The 21837-nt window shown below is 48.6% G+C and overlaps 1 protein-coding gene and 2 long non-coding RNA genes across 3 annotated transcripts in view; 1 reads left to right on the top strand and 2 right to left on the bottom strand.

Annotated features, from left to right (window-relative positions):
* The window catches only part of LOC116737803, a 20958-nt gene extending 12313 nt beyond the window's left edge, over positions 1-8645 (bottom strand). The window contains exons 1-2 of the long non-coding RNA XR_004342998.1: positions 8565-8645; positions 7868-7965 (exon numbers count right to left, since the gene is read on the bottom strand). This is a non-coding gene — a long non-coding RNA (uncharacterized LOC116737803). The remainder of the gene's footprint in view (positions 1-7867; positions 7966-8564) is intronic.
* On the top strand, positions 6519-8715 carry LOC115502101 (metallothionein-4). The gene is made up of 3 exons (XM_030297309.1): positions 6519-6549; positions 7953-8018; positions 8589-8715. Exons 1-3 carry the CDS (start codon positions 6519-6521, stop codon positions 8678-8680), a joined length of 189 nt encoding a protein of 62 aa, XP_030153169.1. The 3' UTR covers positions 8681-8715.
* On the bottom strand, positions 8660-21837 carry LOC116737802. The gene is made up of 4 exons (XR_004342997.1): positions 21746-21837; positions 20075-20184; positions 18359-18494; positions 8660-8719 (listed from the first exon to the last, which is right to left on the bottom strand). It is a non-coding gene; the product is annotated as an uncharacterized LOC116737802 (long non-coding RNA).

The raw sequence follows: 21837 nt of genomic DNA, 5'->3' as shown, positions 1-21837 counted from the left end.
GAGGCCAAACTCCAGGTATATCTGACTCCACATCAAGCCGTCTATAAACATAGCATGCCACCACAAACATAAAATCTTAATAATATCTACCATTGCTCGAGCACTTGCACGTTAAATGCTTGATCTTCTTCATTTTCTCTTAATCCTCACCATAACTCTATGAGTAGACCCAGGGACCCCCATTTTATAGTTGAGGTTCACAGAGATAAGGGAGCTTCCATAGAAAGCGGATGGAAGAGTCAGAATGGGAAACATGTGTGAAGGACCGCTGCCCATAATATTCATTATGCTCTCTCTTGCTACAGTGTGAAAGGCTATCAAGAAACCCACAATTGGTGGGAGGACAACTAGGCTGTGGTTGTGAATGGACAGTGACACTGGGAGGCAGGGGCATGCAAATGGGTACCTCAATGAGGTACCATTACACTTCTTCACACTTATCAGAAGGGCAAACATTTCAAAGTCTGAATAGAAGAAGTATTGGAGGAGGAAGTGGGGAAATAAGAACTCTCAGAAATTGCTCAAGGGAATGCAGATTAGTTTAAGATCTTGGGAGAGCGATTGTCCCCCCTACCACCTAGCCACCCTCCCTCTAGGGATGAGTGAGTTTTGTATATTTATGTACATGACATGAAGGGGGATGTTCCTTGCAGGATTTTTGTAATAAAGAAAACATAGTATAAGGGTCTAGGGCAAGAGCAGGTGCAAGGGGGCCCAGTTAGGAAAGGAGTCGAATCTTCCCGGGAGGTGATGGTGCCCCAAACCCGGCGGCGGCGGTCGAGGCAGGCGAGACTGAGACCGAGACCATGGGGGAATCTGGTTGGAGGTGAGGTGGGGAGAGGCGGTTGGGGATGGAGTCTGAGATGCTGTTTGACATCCATATGGAGATGCTGAGTAGCAGCCGGAAATATGGGGCTGAAGTTCAAAAGAGAGGCCGGGGCTGGAGATGTAAACTGAGAGTCATAAGCACATAGATGGTGTTTAAAGCCATAAGCCTGTTAACTTTTTTATTTCTTATAAATAAAAGAGCTGAAGCAAATATGATCGTGTTGACATCTGTTAATTCTGGGTGGTCGATACGATGGTGGTTGTAATACTCTTCTTTGTACTTTTTAGTAGGTTTGAACTTTTTAATAATAAAGTTAATTAGTAAATAGTTTATAAGGTGACAAGGCTCCAAACTGCTGATGAGTTCAGTCAGGAATGCCTCAAACCTAAAACATAGGTACTGGTAACTAAGTGAGGAGTCAAGTTCAAGTCCTCCCCTGCCATCAACCTAAGTTCAGTGACTGGGGGTTGACCCTGTTTCCCCTTCCGAACAACAAGAAGCTGACCCACAATTTCTGAGGGTTCTTGCAGGGCTGACCATCCAGGATTCAAGCTGGTGCCTCATAGGGTCCCTGCCAGCCCAGATGGTATCCACCAACCTCTCATGCCTAGTCTTCCAGATAAGGCCAGAAATACTCCATAAGAGGGCTCTGTAGATGGAAGTTCAGCTCTGCCTCCAAACAGATGAGAACTACATCGAGGGGAGTCAGAAAGAAAGGGCTCCACCGTCCCCAGGCCCTGGGACCCAAAAGGAATTAGGCTGAGTTTAAAAGCAGGGAACTAAAAGGGCACCTGGGTGGCTCAGTCAGTTAAGCGGCCGACTTTGGTTCAGGTCATGATCTTGCAGTCTGTGAGTTCGAGCCCCGTGATGGGCTCTGTGCTCCAGCTCGGAGCCTGGAGCCTGCTTCGGATTCTGTGTCTCCCTCTCTCTCTGCCCCTCCTCCACTCCTACTCTGTCTCTCTCTGTCTCTCAAAAATAAATAGATGTTAAAAAAAAAAAAAGTTTTGTAAGCAAGGAACTAAAACCCAGAGACTTTTAGCCACAGTATTTGAGAAGTTTGAATGCATCCAGTTCAGGACCCCAAGACAGGCTGAAGTCTATTAAAAAAAAAAAAAAAAAAAAAAGAGGGGCGCCTGGGTGGCTCAGTCGGTTAAGCGGCCGACTTCAGCTCAGGTCATGATCTCACGGTCCATGAGTTCAAGTCTCGCGTCGGGCTCTGTGCTGACAGCTCAGAGCCTGGAGCCTGTTTCAGATTCTGTGTCTCCCTCTCTCTGACCCTCCCCCATTCATGCTTTGTCTCTCTCTGTCTCAAAAATAAATAAACGTTAAAAAAAAAAATTAAAAAAAAAAAAAAAAGAATAGTCTATGATCCTGAAACATACAAATAGGTGGGTGGCTAAACCAATCTGCCAAGTTGTAATAGGCCCAGGTAATGATAATGACACTACTACAATAATAAGTGCTTAAAATGCATTCTCTCACTTAACGATCATGAGGACAGTGCCGTAGGGTTATCATTTTCATTAGCCAGGCTTTGCTAACGAGAATATTGAGGCTCAGAGCAGTCAAGCAACTTGCCCCACATCATGCAGCAAAGAAGGGGCAGAACGTGGATTAGGAGCAAAGCAGCATGACCCCAGATCTCAAGCTGTTGACTGCTCTTGGTGAGCAACTCGTTCCTCTCAATCTCCTCAACAAGAGCCGGAGAAGACAGCCTCGGCGTAACTCTGTTAATTGAGCCATTTATTCATCGTCAGCCCATAAATATTTATTGAGTACTCACTGTGTGCCAGCGCTCAGTGTGCCTGGCCACGGGGATGCTGAGATTAATACGGACTGACTTCGTTTTTGAGAAGCATGCAGTCTAGAGGGAGAGGTCAGTGTATAAACCAGCATAATAGAACCGATGGCTCCAGGCTGCTCCAGGGGGTGGGGCTCATACGTCTAGAGGGTCCCTGCAGGAGAAAGGATGGTGATTCCCAAAAGCAAAACATGGGCCAGGGTGTGGAGTCATGGCGCAGGACTCTTCTCTGACATCATCAAATGGCTGAACCTCCATTCCTAAACCATGAGTCCCAGAAACTTCTTTCTGGCAAAAAACACTGGGCTCAGGAACATGTGTTTAGCTTTTCCCTTCATGAGAAGGGAGAAGATAGAGAACCCTGTCATTTTGTAAGAGAGGGGTATTGGCTGCTCCTTTGGAACAACCTGTTTCATTGTTTTGAGAAAGCCACTGGACATATGCACGGAGGAGAGGCCATAGCTGGAGATGGAGATATTTAGGACTCAGGCTCGAAGGACCTACAACTGCTATGTGACGAGAGAAGAGCTGCCATCGTCAGGACTGCTTTTCTGCAGAGAAGTTCTTACATCAAGACCCCTCGTTTGAGGGGGCAGTGGGGGTGGGGTAGGGGAGTTCATTAACCAATGGGATTTGAGAGCCCCACAAAACCTCTGAACTTGTGGGGGGTGGAAATGTGTTTTGTGCATTTTTTTTCTGGGTAGAGGACCCAAAACTTTCATCAGATTTTCACAGGGCTCCTTGAATCCCGCCGGAAAGCTAAGGATCACTTCTTTGAAGATGAATTAACACATTTTTCAAATATTAATTTTCTAAGGGTGGATTTAAGCTGTGCCTAAAGCAAGGCCATTGCATGTTCTTGGGGGTGGTGTGTGTATTCTTGTCTTCGTGCTCCATGCAAAGATCTGGAGCTGAGACCCAGAAGACAGGCAAAAGGGCAAAAGGGGCCTGTGGATGTGCTTCTCCAGGCACTTGGAAGAAGGACGGCGGAACATGAACGGGACAGCCTGGGGCACAGCTCAGCATGGACTCGACTGCTCCATGCCACACATGGTTGTTTCAATCTGCACAGCCCAGCACCTGGGAAATATCTTCATGCTATGGGATAGAATTTTGAAATTATCATTCAGACGGGGCCTTCAGCAAATCACAGTGTCAATCATCCGAGGAAGAAGCCATTCCTGGCTCAGACAGGAAAGAGGGAGGAGAGATGGCTTAGATGAGGGTAAAGGACAATCCCTTCCTCACTCTGGGCTCACGGGTTGGGCTAGACCTTCTAAGGCATTAGTATCTGCTACAGGGCACACACATAAGAGGTGAGGCGGGGGAGCTGACCCTGCCAAGAGATGGACTTGGAAGGAAGACGAAGCCAGCCTCCAAACTCTGACAGCAGCCCTGCCCAGTCAGGGGTTTCCCAGGCTGAGATGTCCTCCTAAACTTCACAACTGTAAGCTCTGGTTTTACTCACCCTTGGCTCCCCAGTGCCCCGCACAGTGCCAGCCTTTAGAAGGAGGTGAATGGATGAACATGCCTGGATCCCCTAGAAGGCTGTGAACTCCTTCCAAGCAAAGGCCATTTCTGATCACTACAATATCACCCCTGCCTACCCTCCCCGTGTCCTGCTGATGACCACGGACCTGAATCCCTTTCTCCTCACTAGAACTTCTCAGCTCAAACCCATGGTTCCACGGGTCAGACTGAGGCCTCACTGGTCCTTATGGATAAGTAACGGAGACCCCGGCAACTTACAAAAGGAGGATCTGCCTCCACTGTTTATGGCCAGGCCCCATCTTTTTTTGCCTTTCTGACTGGTAACGGTATTTTTCAGCAGAGGTCCTCAGTACCCACAGGCAGGATCCTCATGCATTTATACATCCACTTGTCATTCACTCACTGGTTCATTTGTCCACTTATGTGTCCACTCACTCTCTCATTCATGTCTTCAGTCCTCTGACCACTCATCTCCTTCCTGTATTCATTCATCTCCTAAACGTTGTGCAGAACGTTGAGGAAGAGAGAGGCATCAGACACAAATCTTGCCTTTGAGAGCTCTGAGATTGGGGCACGGGGCACAAGAGCCATGGACATGCTCACACAGCAGAGTACAAAGTAGTAAACGTCATGAGAAACATACAAACGCATCACTGAGGGGTCACAGAAGTAAAGACTTCTTCCAGTTGAGAAAGGGGGAGATCAGAAGCAGCTTCCTGGAGCGTGTGTCATCAGTGGCAGCTCCAGAATTTCTATGTGGAGAGGGGGTGAAGGTGGCAGCTTTTGGGGGGCAGCCTGAAGCTGCATCATCAGGGGAGCACTTTACACAAGACTAAAGAGCAATCCGCTGCCTATATCAGAGAATGAGGTTATGGTGAAGATGGGGGGCTCGTTCTCCCATAGAGCCCCTCTTGCTTCTACTACTCAAGAAATGGCATTTGAGCTCATGCTTCGGTAAATGAGGAGGATTTATTTGGACTCGAGGCAGTAGGGAAAGATGAACACCTGACAGGAGCAAAGGCCGGATGTGGAAAAGTTCGGGGCAAGTATGGGGAGCCTGGAGTCCCTAGGTTTTGGTGAGGCAGGTAGAAGGGAGGAGCGGGCAATGACCTGAGAAAGGTAAGTTGACCTTGGAATGCAAGACTAAGATGTTCGGGTTTCCTTCAGCAGATGGTGGGAACCGCTGAAGGTTTTGAGAATAACAAGAGAATAGCAAGAGAATAACAGGGCCAGTGCTATTTTGGGGGTTCTATATCCGAAGCAGTGTGGAGAATGAAGAGAAGCAAGCAAGCCCACAGGAGGCTGGTTCCAGGCCCTTCCTAATGTTTAGGGGGGCAGAGCAAGAGCACAAATGGAGGTTCACACGCCACTGGCTAAAATATCTAAAAGTTATAAATCAAATTGACAAATAAAATACATTCCATCCCCCTACCTTACAGAGAGCTTCATAGCCACCTGAAGGACCAGCTTCAAATGTTTAATTCTCAAATCCTCACACTGGAAGGCACCTAGAGAGCTGCCCATGGCCCCAAGGCCCACCTCCCTTCTTTTCCCAACCCTAGCCTCTTCCCTCACTCCGAGAGGCCTCACGCACACCAGCGGGCTCCCAGCCCACACATCCAAACTCTGTTTGCACCCCCAGCAAACAGCTACCTCCAGCCACCCTTCAGGCCTAGAGTGACACACACCAGCTGCCCATCTGCCCTTGGGAGCCTGGGGCAGAGGTCTGAGCAAACCCTCGGAAGCAAGCCGGCTTGGGATGAGACAAGATTCCAGAATCCAGAGTGTTATGTGTATGGTCTAGAAGAGGTTGCGTACTTCGGTTGGGGACGTGCCCCCGACCTTTGGCCTTCTCACCCAGGGAGTCTGGAGGATATGCCAAAAAAGGCCCCAGTGGGGCTTTCTAAAGCCCAAGACCCTGGCTAGAAGCCCCCTTCTGCCCATGGTAAGGGCTTTTAGGACCAAGGGAGACGGAGTGAGGCCCCGAGCCAGGCCCTGTGAAGAAGGGAGCAGAAATGGCAGGCTGCATAGGACTTGGAGAGCAGATGGGTACAGCTGCCAATCTGAGCACTACAAGCACCACTGGAGCCTGAGCCCGGCTCCTTGACACCTTGGCACATACGCAGATGGGTGGATGAGCCACCTGCATCCCTTCTGAGAAGCCACCTGTGTGACTGTACTGCCCTCCCTCTCCTCTGCCCTCCTTCTGCCCGCTCCCTCCAACCCCCAGCCCGCAGCGTCTGGCCGGGCCGTGTGCAGGGCGTCTGGCCCCAGGGACAGGTGGGGTGCGCCCAAGTGCACACCTACACAGCTATAAATAGGGAGCCTCCAGCGGCTGCTGGCTCAGCTTCTCTTCCCCAGCTGTGATAGCACTGGAGCCTCTGGAACACCTGGACCATGGACCCCGGCGAATGCACCTGCATGTCAGGTGAGTGAGCATGCCCACTCTGGGGTCCTGGGACCTTGCACCAGCTTCCGACAGGGCACCCACAGGGTTCTGATGAATATTTCTTTCCCTCCAATTAGGAGCCGCCAGTGGGGTTTGTCTCGGACTGGTGACCTCTGGGACGGCTCCCACTCTATGGCCTACCAGTCTGGTTTGCTAGAATTGAGACCCTGGATCAGGGGGCACTTAGTGTCAGGCCCCCAGGGGCAGCCACCAGAGTTGAGGAAGTGCTGTGGCTCAGAATCTGGCAATCTGGTTTTGGTCCACTGCTGCCATTCACTCCTGACACTTAGTATTTCCAACACTCAGTTTCCTCATCCAAAAACCAGGGTCACTCATCCCCAGCTGCCCACCTCCCACTGTTGCAATGAAAGTGTTAAAATCATTAGGCATTTGCAGATGTCAGGGGAGTTATTAGAAGCATACGTGGGCTCCTGAGTCTCTGAAACTCCTTAATTTCACATAAGCACGTAGCACAGGAGGAGAGAGGTCAGAGTTTGGAGACATCCTGGTCTTTTATCAAGAGTCCTCACAAGCCTCTCTGGTCCTATACAGGATTATGTCTATACCCGAAACTTGCCAAAGAGACAGAAGCTTCCAGCATTTTGACACTCAAATGATAGGGGGGATGATTTTTTTTTAAGTGTAGATGGTTTTTGTATGAAAACAAGCTATGGCTGCAGCTCTCTTTTGAGGTTATTTATGTCCCTGGTTCTTTCTCCTGGCCATTCAGGGTTGCCATCTTGCCTGATGCCTTGCAAAGGTGAGGAGGGTATACAAGGCTCCGACAGCCTCTGGGGGACCTGGGGCTTGGTGGACTTGGCCTAGTCTCGTGGTTCTCAACCCTGACTGTACATCAGACTGGGTTGCTTTTTAAAATATGATTCCCGGGGCCCCTGTGTGGCTCAATCAGCTAAGTGCCCAACTTTGGGTCAGGTCACGATCTCACGGTTCGTGAGTTCAAGCCCCGCATCCAGGTTCTCTGCTGACAGCCCAGGGCCCGCCTCGGATCCTCTGTCCCCCTCTCTCTCTGCCCCTCCCCCTCTCAAAACTAAATAAACATTAAAAAAAATACGATTCCCTTTTCTCCACCCAGACTCACGAATCAGACTATCTCAAGGGTCGGACCCATGAATCTGCAATTTAGCAAGTGTCCCGGCTGAAGGGCTGGACACAGCCACCCCAGTTTCCATCCATGGTCTGTGACTGGGAACCACTAAGGGGCCCTGGCCACTTGTGTGATGCTCAACAGCATCTTCTATCCTCTTGCCCAGCCCCTCCCCAAGGACAGACCACTAACCTTGCCACCGGGACGATCTGCAGCACACCTTGTGTCCTCGTTGGAGCTCAGTCCTTATCGCTTGTGGCTCTGTCTTCTCTTCTAGGAGGAATTTGCATCTGTGGAGACAATTGCAAATGCACAACTTGCAACTGTAAAACGTGTCGAAAAAGTGAGTTATGCTGACCGGGGGCACCGCTGGCCAGAAGCTAAGAAAGTCTGTTCCCTCCTTTCTCAACCCTCCAGCCAGCCATGGTGGTATTAAGCAGGTTCTGGAGGCCTTTGACCCATGCGGGAGTGATCTGAAATGAAAGCTGAGCAGAGACCTGGGGCAAAGCTCCTAAAGCTTGCAGCCCACCTGGGGATGGGGGCCTCCATGGGGTTGCGTAGGAAGAGGGCTGCGGGGAGGTCCTGTTGTGGCCAGTGGTGAACGGGGTGGAGCACTGGCCTGGGGTCATGAGCTCTGAGTTTTAGTCTTGATCTGCCACTGACCAATGACCTTGAGCAAACCCCTTCCCCTCTCTGGGCATGTGGCATATTCTTGATGACTCCTGAGGACCCCTCTGGCTCTAACATCCCACAGCTTCCTGCCCCAGGTAGGAAGGTCTTCTGCTAATGTGGTCTTCTGCTAACGTGGATAGAAGCCTGTGGCATGCTCTGCTTTCTCTAAGTGGTGGGAGAGGAAGTGGAAAGATGGGGGCGTGGCCCCCAAACTCACCTGTCTGTCCTGTGACCTTTTCAGGCTGCTGTCCTTGCTGCCCCCCGGGCTGTGCCAAGTGTGCCCGGGGCTGCATCTGCAAAGGGGGCTCAGACAAGTGCAGCTGCTGCCCCTGAAATGCATCCGTTGTGCTGGAGGCAAGGCCTGGGAAGCATCTGTACAGAGCATTAGTCGAGAAGTTAGAATTCTTGTACCATAGGTTATGCTTTTTATATATTTGCTCAGATGTGGTATTGGTGACATTCATGTAAAGTGCTTGCAGTAATAAAGTTTCCGCTCATGGTTGTCTGATGGCTCAGAGCACTGTTTTACCCTAACCCAGCAGGACGGAGAAGGACTGACTCTGTTGCAGACATGGTAGGCGCCGGCCTGCATCCCTTCTGCAGATGGCAGCTAATTACCCAAACCTGCAACTCTGCCTCAGGGGGCTCTCTCCTGCTGCACGAGCTTGCTAGATGCCTGCACAGAGCAGGCCAGGAGTACTGGGAAATCATCGCCCCTGGGGACAGCCCTTAGCCAATGACAAAGAGGAGTTGGTGGACGAATACCCACAGCATCTTTATCCTTCCAGTGGGACAAACCTGTGACAGGTTCTAGACCATGCTCCAGAAGTCCCCAGCAGCAGAGCGCTCCAGTAGCCCACGGTGGTGACCTGCTCCTTAACATACGCCATATTGCCTTCCTTCCTTCCCCGCCTCACTTCTCCATTTTCCTACCAGTGCTTCCTGGGATCCCCCACCCAACAAAACTTGTGCGACAAAACTTCCGCTTTGGAACTAACTCAATCTTAGGCAGGCTCTCCGGCATAATATTGGCCCAGAATGCCTCACTGTGCGAATAGTGATATTTAAGGAACTTTAGCACTGAATCGTCCATGAACTCCTAGGGTAGGATGTCTGTGCAGATCTAAAGAAAACCCCCAAGGCCAAGGTACTGAGGGAGTTAGCTCCCTGGTTTGGTTATTTGGGCTCACTTTGGGAGTGGGTGACAGGGTAGATAGACATAGGCCAGGAGAAACTGATGCTGCTCCCTGAAGTTCTTGTATTTCACGGAAGTCAATGTGAAGAGAATCTGAGGTCTTTGCTATTCCCCCCCAGATTGCTGACACAGACATCAGAGCTTTCGCTGCCCTGGCCCAAGTCCAACTAAGCTTAATGATTCTAAGTGCTGCCATTATGTCATTATGCAGCACTTATAATGCATCAGCCACCGTGCTGAGCATTTTACACACACGTTCTCATTTAATCCCTTCAATAGCCCTGCAAGAGGGTGGGTTGTATGGAGGAATCCTGGATTTAAAAAAAAAATTACTTATTTTTAAATAAATCTACATACACAAGGTACAAAATACAAAAGATACAAAGGGTATAAGTCTCCTTCCACCTTTGCCTCCCAGTCCTCCTCAAGACAGTGACTGTAACCACTTACTTGTATTCCAGGGATATTCCCTGCCTGTACAAGCACGTGTGACACGCTGCATCACACACACACACACACACACACACACACACACACACACAGCAGTGTACTACACAGCTAGGGAAACATGGTGTTTCCCCTTATATAGTAAATTCTCTGCCAAGTCCTTTTTTCCACTTAAGAGAGAACAGTAAGTAGAAGGAAAAATAAGATTAAACCACAAAAAAAAAAAAAACATGGTGACAAAACAAGAATCAATGGCTGAAGCACAATGGGAGACAAAGAGGGAACTCCACATATGTCTCTTTCATGGCAGAGCTGTCCCTGAGCCTAGCACCTGCCAGAGACCGTGCAGAGCAGGGGCCATAAACAGCTATAGGAAACACTGGTAACAATGAGCCTTCCTCTCCCTAAAAATGCACATGCTAAAACCCTCACTCAATTTTACATATGAGCTTAGAGAATTCACAGGCCCCCTGAGTCATCTCTGGATCCCTGAGGAGATCTTGGTTAAGAATCCAAGGCACGTGCACGGTATCTATTACTTAAAAGAATAAAGTGGTCTAATAACAGATTAAAATACTGAGCACTTACTTCCTGCCGGGCACTGGGCCCAACATCTCCCCTGCATTGTTTCCATTTAATTGTCACAACATGACCTGTGAGGTCAATACCCGTTATCAACTCCATTTTCCCCAGATGAGGAAACAAAGGCTCACGAGGTTAAGTGACTTGCCCAAGGCTATACAGCTAGTTTATAGAATGGAGATTTGAATCCAGATATCCAGACTCCAAAGCCATGCAACTGAGAGCAAGTGGAGGTAGACAAACAACTTTGTAGATGGCCAGTGTTGAAGGCTGAAGTCACTGGAGGCTGGCACCAGGGAAGGGGAGGCTCAGTCCACTCTCATCCACACCAGCACCCTCAGCAGAGTGGGGCGGGGTGTGGGGGGACTCAAGCCCTGAGGGGGGTGTTCATTCATGCCGCCAAGGGCCTGAAACCAGGGCCCATTACAGGCTGGAAGCAGTCATCAACTCCACCAGCCTATGTCACAGTGGTCATCAGAGACCATCAGGCTTTTGGGGTTTTTTTCTTGCATTTCTAATTGCCTTTTCCCTCTTGCTATTCACTGACCAATCTAATATACATTGCCTTCTTTCCTGATATTCTGCACTACTGTCATTCTGGGATGTCTTTTCATTGTTCTCCTAGGTTAGATCTATTGTTTCTTGGATTCCCCCATCATCCTCTTCGGCTCCTTTCTATTTTGCTGGAGTATATCCTCAAGCAATTTTTTACCAAAAGGATGAATTAAGAAGAGGGGTTTCCTCCCTAAACATCAGGAAACACCTTTATTTTTCTCTCATGCCTGACTGGTAGTCTGGCTGGATATCCAATCTGAAGTTCGATATCATTTTTTTTTTTTAGCACTTTAGAAAGCATTGTTCCACTGTCTTCTCACATTTGGTGTTGCTGCTATGAAAACTAACATGGCCTACCCTTTATTTTTCATCGGAAGCTTTTGAGAAATTTCTCAGCCTTTTTGCAATCCTTTTATTAATCTTTGAGAATTTGGTCAGTCACATTTTAATATATAAGAACTTCTTCTCTGAACAGTTATCACAATATCTTGCTTGTTTGTTCAAATGAAGTCATTTCCTGAATCTCTCTGATGCACTAAATGCTTTTTTAATTTTTGTCATCAAGTCTCCTCCTTCTGGAACTATTTCTGCTTCTTTGAGCTACAAGCAGGCTCTGCGGGTGTCAGTGAGGCTTGCTGACTGGCAGGCTTGGTTTTAGCACGCCCAGGTGGGGACCTAGCAGGCAGGTGTGGCCCACCCCTCAGTGTCAAAACCAAAAGGGCTCTCCTCTGACCCTTTTCTGCGAGCCCTGGCCCCTCCAAGACTGGTTACTCCATTTCTTCTGAGACATCTCGAAGCCTCAGCCTGGGAGGAACTGGCGATGTTGTGAAGGAGGCCAATATGACGATCATGAGGTTCTTCTACCGTTACGTCTTCTATCAGTCCCCATCCTGGTTTCTGTGACCACTTCCTCTTCTGTTCTCTCATCCTGACTCCCCCAACCAAACCAAAACAAAATAAGACAGAACCCCCAAAGTCTCTACTTTTTGATCTGAGCTGTGGCTTCTTCTCTTCCCATTTACCCATCAGTGTGATTCGACCCATTCCAGTATTCCAGAAAAATGTTGTAACCTCTCATCCATTGATGTGCTGTCCAAGCCATCCTCCCCCACACCAATTCTCACTTCTTTTATTAAGTTTTTCCTTCTTTGTCTTTCTTGAGTTTCTTTCAGTAGATTCTCAGGAGGAAGAACAGGTAAATGCATGTGCTCAGTCTACCATCTTGAGCCAAAATTCCAGGCTAGGCTTTTTAGTGGTATTAATTTTTTATCTTTACAACAACCCTGCAGGATAGGGATTCTTATCTCCATTATACAGGTGAGAAAACTGAGACTCAAAGAAGTTAAGGATCTCCTCCCAAACTCAGCCAGGACTAGTTGAGAGAGACGCTTGAAGACCACGGGGTAAGTAAGATAAGCTGGGGGGGGGGGGGGCGGAGGGAAGGGTAAGATATGCCGAAGTGAAAAGTGAGCAGACTAGTTACAGGTGGCCATGAGCAGTAAAACTTGAGCAACGTGAGGAAACACCAAGGAAACAGATTTTACATCAAGATAAAGAAGAGTTTTGTCAAGGAAGAGCTGCTGAGAGCAGGAAGGTACTGTGTCAGGAGGCTGGCACATTACACATTGTGTGCTTGTACTACCGAAGGGACAACGGAGACCCCTGAGAGACTGTGACAGAGTCTGCACCTGCTCAGGACATTCTGCAACTTCGATGGAAACCAGAAGAAGGCTTGGTGGGGAAGCAATGAAATGCAGGTCACAGGATGGGGAAGGAAGTTCCTCCCGTGGACTGCAGGGGGCGCTCGAGGTCCAGAGGCAGGTGCGGAGGAGTGCGCCCTGAGCCCTGGGCACTGTGCAAGAGTTGAAGTCCTAATTCCCGCCTCAGTCTGGCTGGGTTTGAGGCCCAAGAGATCCCAGAAAGGGCTTAGAACCCTAGACACGGCTGCAAAGAGGATAAATGAGGCAAAACTTTCCAAGGGCCCATTAAAAGGCAATGTGTAAGCCACCCAGATTCCCAGGACAATGTACGTCTAAGAACCATGAAATCCTCATTTGTCCCAGTAACTTCATTTCTGGAAACCTGTCTAAAGAATTTGCCACAAATTCAAGGCAAAATAAAAAAGCATCATTCAGGGGCGCCTGGGTGGCTCAGTTGGTTAAGCCTCCAATTTCAATTCAGGTCATGATCTCACAGTTCAAGAGTTTGAGCCCTAGATCAGGCTTGCTGCTGTGAGCACAGGGCCTCTCTCTCTCTCTCTCTCTCTCTCTCTCTCTCTCTCTCTCTCTCTGCCTCTCTCTTTCTCTCTCTCAAAAATAAATAAATATTTTTTAAAAAAGCGTCACTCACACAAGAAGGTTCATTGTAGTACTACCCACAATTGTGAAAGACTGTAAATGGCCTCAAGTCTACGAAATCATTCAAGTAAGCAACGGCCCTCACACATAACAACAGGATATGATACAGCCAATAAAAGTGCAAAAACACAGGAAATAATTATGGCAAAATCTTAAGTAAAGTATTAGGCTCCAAATGAGTTACACAGTAATTTTTTTTTCTTTTAAAAAGAAGCCACACAGGGGCACTTGGGTGGCTAAGTCAGTTTAGGCATTCAATTCTCTTTTTTTAAATTTTTTTTATGTTTATTCATTTTTGACAGACAGAGACAGAGCACAAGCAAGGGTGGGGCAGAGAGAAAGGGGGCCACAGAATTGGAAGCAGGCTCCAGGCTCTGAGCTGTCAGCACACAGCCCAATGTGGGGCTTGAACTCACGAACCGTGAGATCATGACCTGAGCCGAAGCCAGATGCTCAACCGACTGAGCCACCCAGGAGCCCCAAGGCATTCAATTCTTGATTTTGGCTTAGGTCATGATCTCACAGTTGGTGGAATCCAGCCCCACATCCGGCTCTGGGCTGGCAGCATGGAGCCTGCTTGGGATTCTCTCTCTTCCTCCCTTTTTCTTTGCACCACTCCCCCACCCCCTCACTGGCTCGTGCTCTCTCTCTCTCTCAAAATAAATAAACATTAAAAAAAATAAATAATAAATAAATAAAATAAAAAAGAAGCCACACAATATACAAAATATGGAAATGAAATATGCTACAATGTTAGCAGTGGTTGTGTTCAAATACAGATAAAAGATAATTTTTCCTTTTCCTTCTATTTCTCTGAATTTTTCTAAATTTACTGAAGTAGCATTTTTTTTAAAATAAACAAATACTGTTTGAAAAGGGGAAAAAAATGTATCCTTTGAGCCAGCAATTCTAGTTTAAGGAATGTTGTATACTCAGGAAAAAAGTCATGAATCTACACACACAAAAGCTACCAAGATGTTTATCACATCACGGGTTATGATAGTGAAGATCTGGAAATGAGAAAAGTGTGTCAGAGGAGGGGACCGCTTAAGGAAATTGTGGAGTAAACCTACTAAAATAAAATGGTAGAAATGAAACTAATTTCATGGACAGATGTTCGTAATCTACTGAGAAGCAAGGAAAAAAAGTAATTTATAAATCAGTGTATATTGCAGGCTTCTATTTTTATATTTGAAAGGACTGTATATGTATTTTTTTTAATTTTTTCAAAATATCTACACTAAACAAAGAAGGAAGAAGAGGGAGGGGGGAGCCAGACCCAGATGTTTTTTAATCTGAGGTACAGATGGCCTGAATTGTACAATTTATTTTTAGAAGCAAGGAAAAGGCAGAGTACTTGAAACAGTGGTGGAAAATTTGGGCCATGCGACTCCAGTTCAATATGCATTCGCTAAATGGAGGCTTCCCTCCCTTTCCACGTCCAGCCTCACCCTCAGCCTCCCCGTGGCAAGTGCTCTCACTTACTTTCTCGTATTTCAGTCCCCAGATACCTTAGTCAAGGAAGCAGGGCTAGGCATGGCTCTCCACATTTGACAGAGGACGAATCAGAGGTCCAAAGACGCCAGCTGGTGATGAGGCCGGGGTTGGAAAGCGGGAGTTCTGACTCCCCTGGCTCCCTTCCCTATATGTCTGAGTTCCTACAAATCATCCTGGAGTTGTTATAGGATAAACAGCAGGGTGTCTCCACCTCAGCACTAGCGACACGTGAGATTGTTTGGGGAGCCTGTCCGTGTGTTGCAGGAGGCATTAGACCCCAGTAGCATCACAACCCACCCCACCGCCACCACCACCGACACGTTGTGACAACTAAAATGTTTTCAGACATTGCCAAATGTCTCCTGGGGGCAAAACTGCCCAACAGGAGAGAAATACTGAAGGAAGGTGAGATGTGGCATAGAACTTGACTGCTGGATCAAGCTGCTCTGGGGTTGTTTCTGGAAAAAGGCGATGCTGGCAGCAGGTAGTGGTGGAGGGGGTCTAATAAGGAAGGGAGAGAGAGAGGAGGGGAGATTGGTTTATGCAGAAAGGCAGGGGCCCCAACTTGCTATGCTCTCTCCTGACAGCACTTAGCTTACTAAGTGTAGATTTCTTATTAAATGCTTCCTTGCCCAGACAGTGGGTTCTCAGAAAAGACGGGTGTTGTCATCGTCCTGCTCTCCTTTGTACCTGCCATTCCTAGCACAATGCCTGGATTAAGGCAGTGCTCAATAAATGTTTGTGACATGGAAGGAGAGAATTCACCATCACAACACTCATTTCACAAAGCAGGATGGTGGGGGCCACAGGGCAACTTCATTAGTACATATATAGAATTGAATCTGACTCTTCATGACCTGGCCTTCAAGGGGTCTCATAAAAAGGGGTGACCCCAAGGTCAGTTCTCACGCTGATTCATTCACTCAGCCTTCAAAGACATTTCAGGTGTGCAGGGAGCTTGCTAAGCACAGAAGGGAGGAGAGGAATGAAACTCCTCTGTCAGCCTCTGCCTTTAGGGACCTCTGAGTCTGTCAGGGAGACTGTAGGACTACCCACTCTCCTCTCCTACAGGGGAGAAAATATCTAGGCAAAACCCCATAGGAGTTCCAAGAAGGGTGGTTATGTCTGGCTGCAGGCAGGACTGAAGACTTCCCGAAGGAGGCAGCATTGAAGCAGGGCCTCGAAGGATATGTAGGATTTTAAGCAGGAAAAAATTGTGGGCAGGGCATTTCAAGAAGGGGTAACAGTATGCACAGAAGCATGAAAGCAGGAAAGCTTAGGGGGATATTTTGGGAATAGCGTGGATTACATTTAGTTGCCAGTGTAGGTGAGGGCCAGACTCTGCATGGAAAAGTAGGCCAAGGGGAACTGGAGTCCATCATTTACTAGTTCCAGCTCCCAAAAGATTGCTGAACACAGAAGTGTTCATTGAGCACTGTTTGTTGAGCACCTATGACATGTTAAGCAATCTGCATGAAGAATCTCACTATAACCCAAGCGGTAAGGAGCATGATTAACCCCAATGAATCGCTGAGGGAAACAGGAGATTCAGAATCAGGTCTGTCTGACACCAAAGCCAGTCACTGAAGGACTTCAGTCTTCAGTCACTGCATGTAGGAAGAAGATTCTGGCAGTAATGTCAGGGTGGTCTGGGTTTTGTGAGCAGTGCAGGACCCCTGTCACCCTGCTGTGGTTGCCCAGCAGACCCCCAGAGTGTCTCCTGCAGTTTGGGAGGGCTTTCTCCTGCCCCAGCTATAACAGACCCTTCCCTCGTCATAACCCATCCTCCGCCCCGAGCCACAGAGCTTCTGCCCTCAACACACACAAGAACTTCCACAATCGGTGGCCCTTGAACTCCAACCCACCAATGCCCAGCTCAGCTCAGCTTGAGCCCCGACTCCCTCAGGGTTTAATGCCTCCTTCCCTAGGGCCCTCACTGAGAGGGGAAGGCAGACCACCTCTGTTCCTATTCTACTGAGGAGCCCCTTGGGGAAAACTCTTAGAGGTAGGAGTAAACCCCAGGAATCAGGGTATTGGCACAGTTGCTGGGGTCAACCTGGCCACCTTCTGAAACCTGGAAGCTTGGAGGCTGCCTTTCCCTGCCTCCGCCTCCCAACACTTCCCATCGCACCCGTGTGATCAGAGAAAACAGAATCTCCTCGTGGCCTTTAGAACCCACACAAAAGGGGCCAATGCCTGGCTAGGAAGGGCGCAGGAGGGCAGGGGAGACAGAACCAGCAGCCAAGTTGGACGTGAGCACTCAGGGGAGTGCTTGGTATATGTGCCTGGTATAGGGCAACATTTCCCTGACTTCTGTCTTCGAGAGCCACCTACACGATTTTGGCCATAACCACCTATCACCTGGTCTATTATTACACTTAAATTTATGTTAAAAGGACATCTTGTATCACTACTAAGGAGGAGAGACTGAATCACTTGCCATAAACAGAAGGTAACCATGGAGACAGAGGGTTGTTACATTTCTAGGTAAGTTGTTCTACGGTCTGCTGAGGCTCCTTCCCCCACCCCTCCCCTGACTCCTTACCCTCTCTGTGACCGGGGCCCCTTCTGCTTCAGCTTCCCCTGTGGATAAAACTGCTCGCTTAACATTCCTTCTACTAATAAAGCCAGATCTCCCCAAGAAACGACTTTATTTGCAGATAAGCGTATTTGCAAACTCTCTCGGTATACCACCGTTTCCCCAGGCTCCCGAACTCCTGGTCAATTGTTCAGTCCCAGGATAGTCAATTAGGAGACCCTGTGAGGGCAATGCAAGAGTCTAATGCTTGCCAGGATCCATTTCAGCCAGGGGTGGGAGTGGCTGGACTCCTCGCCTTTTTCTGAGATCAAATGGGGATTTTCTGCCCATTACTGGATCACCCTGCCTGATCTCCACCCCTCAGCCTACCTGTTCTCGCCTCCTGGCCCCAATCTAATTGGAAAGAAAACCGTCTTCGTGCACTCCCTTCTCCCAGGAAGCCCTGGGGTTGGGTGTGGGGGCCCAACAAGAGGACGAATGGCTGTGATTTAGCTGGATCTGGCTGACACCTGGAATCCTGTGTCTGATGGAGGCAGCAGCAACTCAGGGAGCACAGAGCTGAGGCGGACAATGGAGCTGGGTGTCCTGAAGGAGACATAGGGATCCCAGGCTCCCTGCAGCATCCTCACCCGACCTCCCCAGGCTCACACTCACTCTTCAATGGGAAGAGCCAGCAAGGTTAGGGCCCTGCCCAGAAAGTCTTCCAAGTGTCATCCAATTTAAGCCTCAGACAAACCCTATGAGGTAGGAATTACTATTATCCCCATTTAGGAATCATAAATGGGAACCCTTGAGCAACCCAAGGCACAGAAATATTAAGTAACATGTTAATAACTTACCACATTGCTAGTAGATGGCAGGGGCAGACTGTGAACCCAGCCAGCTTGACTTGAGAGCCATTCATTCATTTATTCATTCAGTAAATGTGTCTTGAATGTCTCCCATATACAGGACACTGTTCTAGGCACTTCGGACCTATCAGTGAACAAAAGCAATGATCCCTTATAGGCTTGTGTTGCTTACATTCTAGCAGAGGTGACCGACTGTGCATAAACTTCACAAGCAAGTCAATTATTTTTGTTTGCCAGACGGTGTCAAATGCTGTGAAAAAAGAAAAGATAGAGCAAGGTATGGGGGATCAGGAGTCCTGGCGGTTTGGGGTATGTGTTGCAATTTTAAGTAGGGTGATCACGGTGGGCTTCCTGGAGACAGTAAGATTTGAGCAAAGACTTAGAAGCAAAGAAAGAAAAGAGGGAGCCCTGTGGATACCCCGGGGGGAGGCGCAGCACGGGCAGGAGCACAGACCAATCATTTTAGGCTGTGAGAATTAATGAGAGGACAGAGGGGAATAAAGGTGGGCATGAGGGGGACTCGCTGGAGGGACACACGTATCCAAAATGTTCTTTGGAGCCCAGAGAAGCTGAGAACTGAGGGATGAGGGCCAGCCATGTGAAGAATCGGGGCTAGGTAATGTGTTTCAGAAGGATGTTGTGGTTTTCAGACCCTTCCATATCCTGGCAACCCTTGGATGTGCTGGGTACACGAGTCAGTACATACGTGCGTATACACATACACGTGCATAGATACAGAACACAACCACATATACATGGATCTGCCTTTTTTAAAAATCTTTTTAAGTTGCTTTATTTTGAGAGAGCGGGTAAGCAGGGGAGGGCCACAGAGAGAGGGAGAGAGAGAATCCCAAGATGACAGTGAGGAGCCCGCCATGAGATCATGACCTGAGCCGAAACCAAGAGTCAGAGGCTTAACCCACTGAGCCACCCAGGCGCCTGGTGGATCTTGATATGATATATATATATTATGTATATAATAAGCACTTATGTTCACATATTTATTATAAGAATTGGCTCACACAATTATGGAAGCTGAGAAGTCCCACAATCTGTCCTCTGAAAACTGGAAAACCAGGAAAGTTGTGGTATAATTCGGCCTCAGTCTGGAAGCCTGAGACCCAGGAACACCAATGTCTGAGGGCGGGAGAAGATGGATGTCTCCGCTCAGGCAAAGAGCAAATTTGCCCTCTCGTCCTATCGGTGCCCGGAACAGATCCAATGATGCCCACCCACTCTGGTGAGGGTGATCTTCTTTATTCAGTCTACCAATTCAAATGCTAATCTCTTCGGGAAACATTCTCACAGACACACTCAGAAATAATGTTTTACAGCTCTCTGGGCATCCCTTAGCCCAGCCGAGTTCACACACAAAATCACCATCCCAGGGAGGTGGGGGGGGGGGGGGGGGGGGGTAGACTGCTCTCCCACATCTGAAACCTCAATCCCAAGGAAGTCTGAGAGGCCTGAGGGGGAAGGGCGGGGGCAGCTCTGGCTGAATGTGTTGGCATGGATAATTCGCTTGCACTGTAAGTCCTAGATATTGAAGCCTTGAGGACTATAGGCAATTCCAGTCAGAGTACCCTTAGGCAACATGAAAACAAACAAGCAGGAAATAAAGCGTAATGCTAGGGTTGGTGAGGCTCCGTGACCTGAAATTGCATGAAGTCCATGTTGAGAACCAACCTGGACTTCACATAATACCTTGAGGTTTCACATGATAGCGTCTCCTGGGACTCTTGGTTCTCCTCTTCTGGTTTTCTCCTGTTCCACCATTACTGAAGCTTCCACTCACAGACCAACACATGCGAGACCTGCAAAGCCAGGGAAACCAGCTAGCTCAACTCCTCAGATGAGGCCATGTGGAGGCCTGTGGGGCAGCTCATATCTTGGAGGGGGGTGGGTTTCCAACCGACATTTGAAAATGCTTGTCCAGCTCTGATTTAGAACAGAGGCTCACTCTGCTCGGGGCGACATTTGGAGCAGTGCTCAGTCTCTGAGTCTGTCTCCCCCACTCAGCAAAACCAGTCTGAAGGCTCACCAGACTTGCCTTCCTTGGGGGGCAGCCAAGGGATCACCTCCAAAGGGGGAGGGATGCAGGTGCTAAGGGGGTGTCTCCTTAAAAGAAGTAGCGGTTGGGCATCCAGCTTCGGCTCAGGTCATGATCTCAAGGTTCGTGGGTTCGAGCCCCATGTCGGGCTCTGTGCTGACAGCTCGGAGCCTGGAGTCTGCTTTGGATTCTCTCTCTCTCTCTCTCTCTCTCTCTCTCTCTCTCTTTCTGCTCCTCCCCCATTCATGCTCTGTCTTTCAAAAATAAATAAACATTAAAAAAATTTTTTTAAAGAAGTGGAAGCTAGGGTGGGAGAAGTGAAAAGAGCTCTTTGGAGGGCTTTGCAGAGGAACCTCCACTCTTGGGCAGGCCACAGATGCTCCCCTCCAGCCTCCACCTTTGAAACACTTAACTGCAGTGATCCTGGGATAACTTTTGTTCCTTCCTCCTTCCTTCCTTCTTCTCTCCTTTTCTTTTTTCTTTCTTTCCTTCCTTCCTTTCTATTAGTCTCTCTTTTTTAAACTCTGTCTCTAGATAAGCCTTGTCCCTATGAAACCTGATGCAACTTTGTGAAAGGTGTTTGCACCACAAGCAGGTAAATTGAGGCCTCCCCATGGGGGTCACCACGTGACTGACTGTCTGAAATGCCACCATGAGCATCGTTTCTTCTCCTTCTATAGCCTTTGACCAGTTGTCTAGTGCTTTCCTTTGCTCCTCTGTGTCCTGGGGATTGAGTGTCTTCATTTGCTGAGCAAGGACGGTGAGGCTCATAGGAAGGATGTGAACTGTTCTGGGTCTGGCTTGTGGTGGCTGTGGGCCACATCACTACAATCTCTGTCTCCTGTGGTTGGTCACACTGTCTCCTCATCTGTCTATTCTCTGTGTGTCTTATAAGAACACTTGTCATTGGATTTAGGGCCCAATCCAGGATGATCACATCTCAAGATCCTTAATTCAATGACATCTACAAAGACCCTTTTTCCAAATAAGGGAACAGTCACAGGTTCTGGGATTCGACATGGATATCTTTTGGGGACCACTTTTTCAGCCTGCCACAGGCACAAGGGACTCCGCAGAAGGAAGAGATAAAAGGAAAGCTGCTTCCCTGTGAAGCTGGGATGCAGCCACCTAGTGCCACCCCCTCTTCCCCCCACCCCTCCCATCAGTCACCCCAGCGCTGTCCTTTAGGCTTCCCAGAGCCAGCCCCTCCCAAAACCAATTTGCAAGGCCCTTCCACTGGTGTTAGGATTATTTGCCTATTTGATAAGAGATGAGGGAATGGGGTCCCAGCGCAGCAGGGTGCTCAGCACCCCATTTTGACTAACCTGGCGCCCCAGAATCCTAGAATAAGAAGAGAGGCAGGGAAGGGCCGGGAAACATGCCATGCCGCCGTTTGAGGAGAGAAGTGCGCACTCTC

The sequence above is a fragment of the Lynx canadensis genome, chromosome E2, assembly GCF_007474595.2.
Source record: "Lynx canadensis isolate LIC74 chromosome E2, mLynCan4.pri.v2, whole genome shotgun sequence".
NCBI lineage: Eukaryota > Metazoa > Chordata > Mammalia > Carnivora > Felidae > Lynx > Lynx canadensis.
This window is presented reverse-complemented; position numbering and strand designations above follow the sequence as displayed.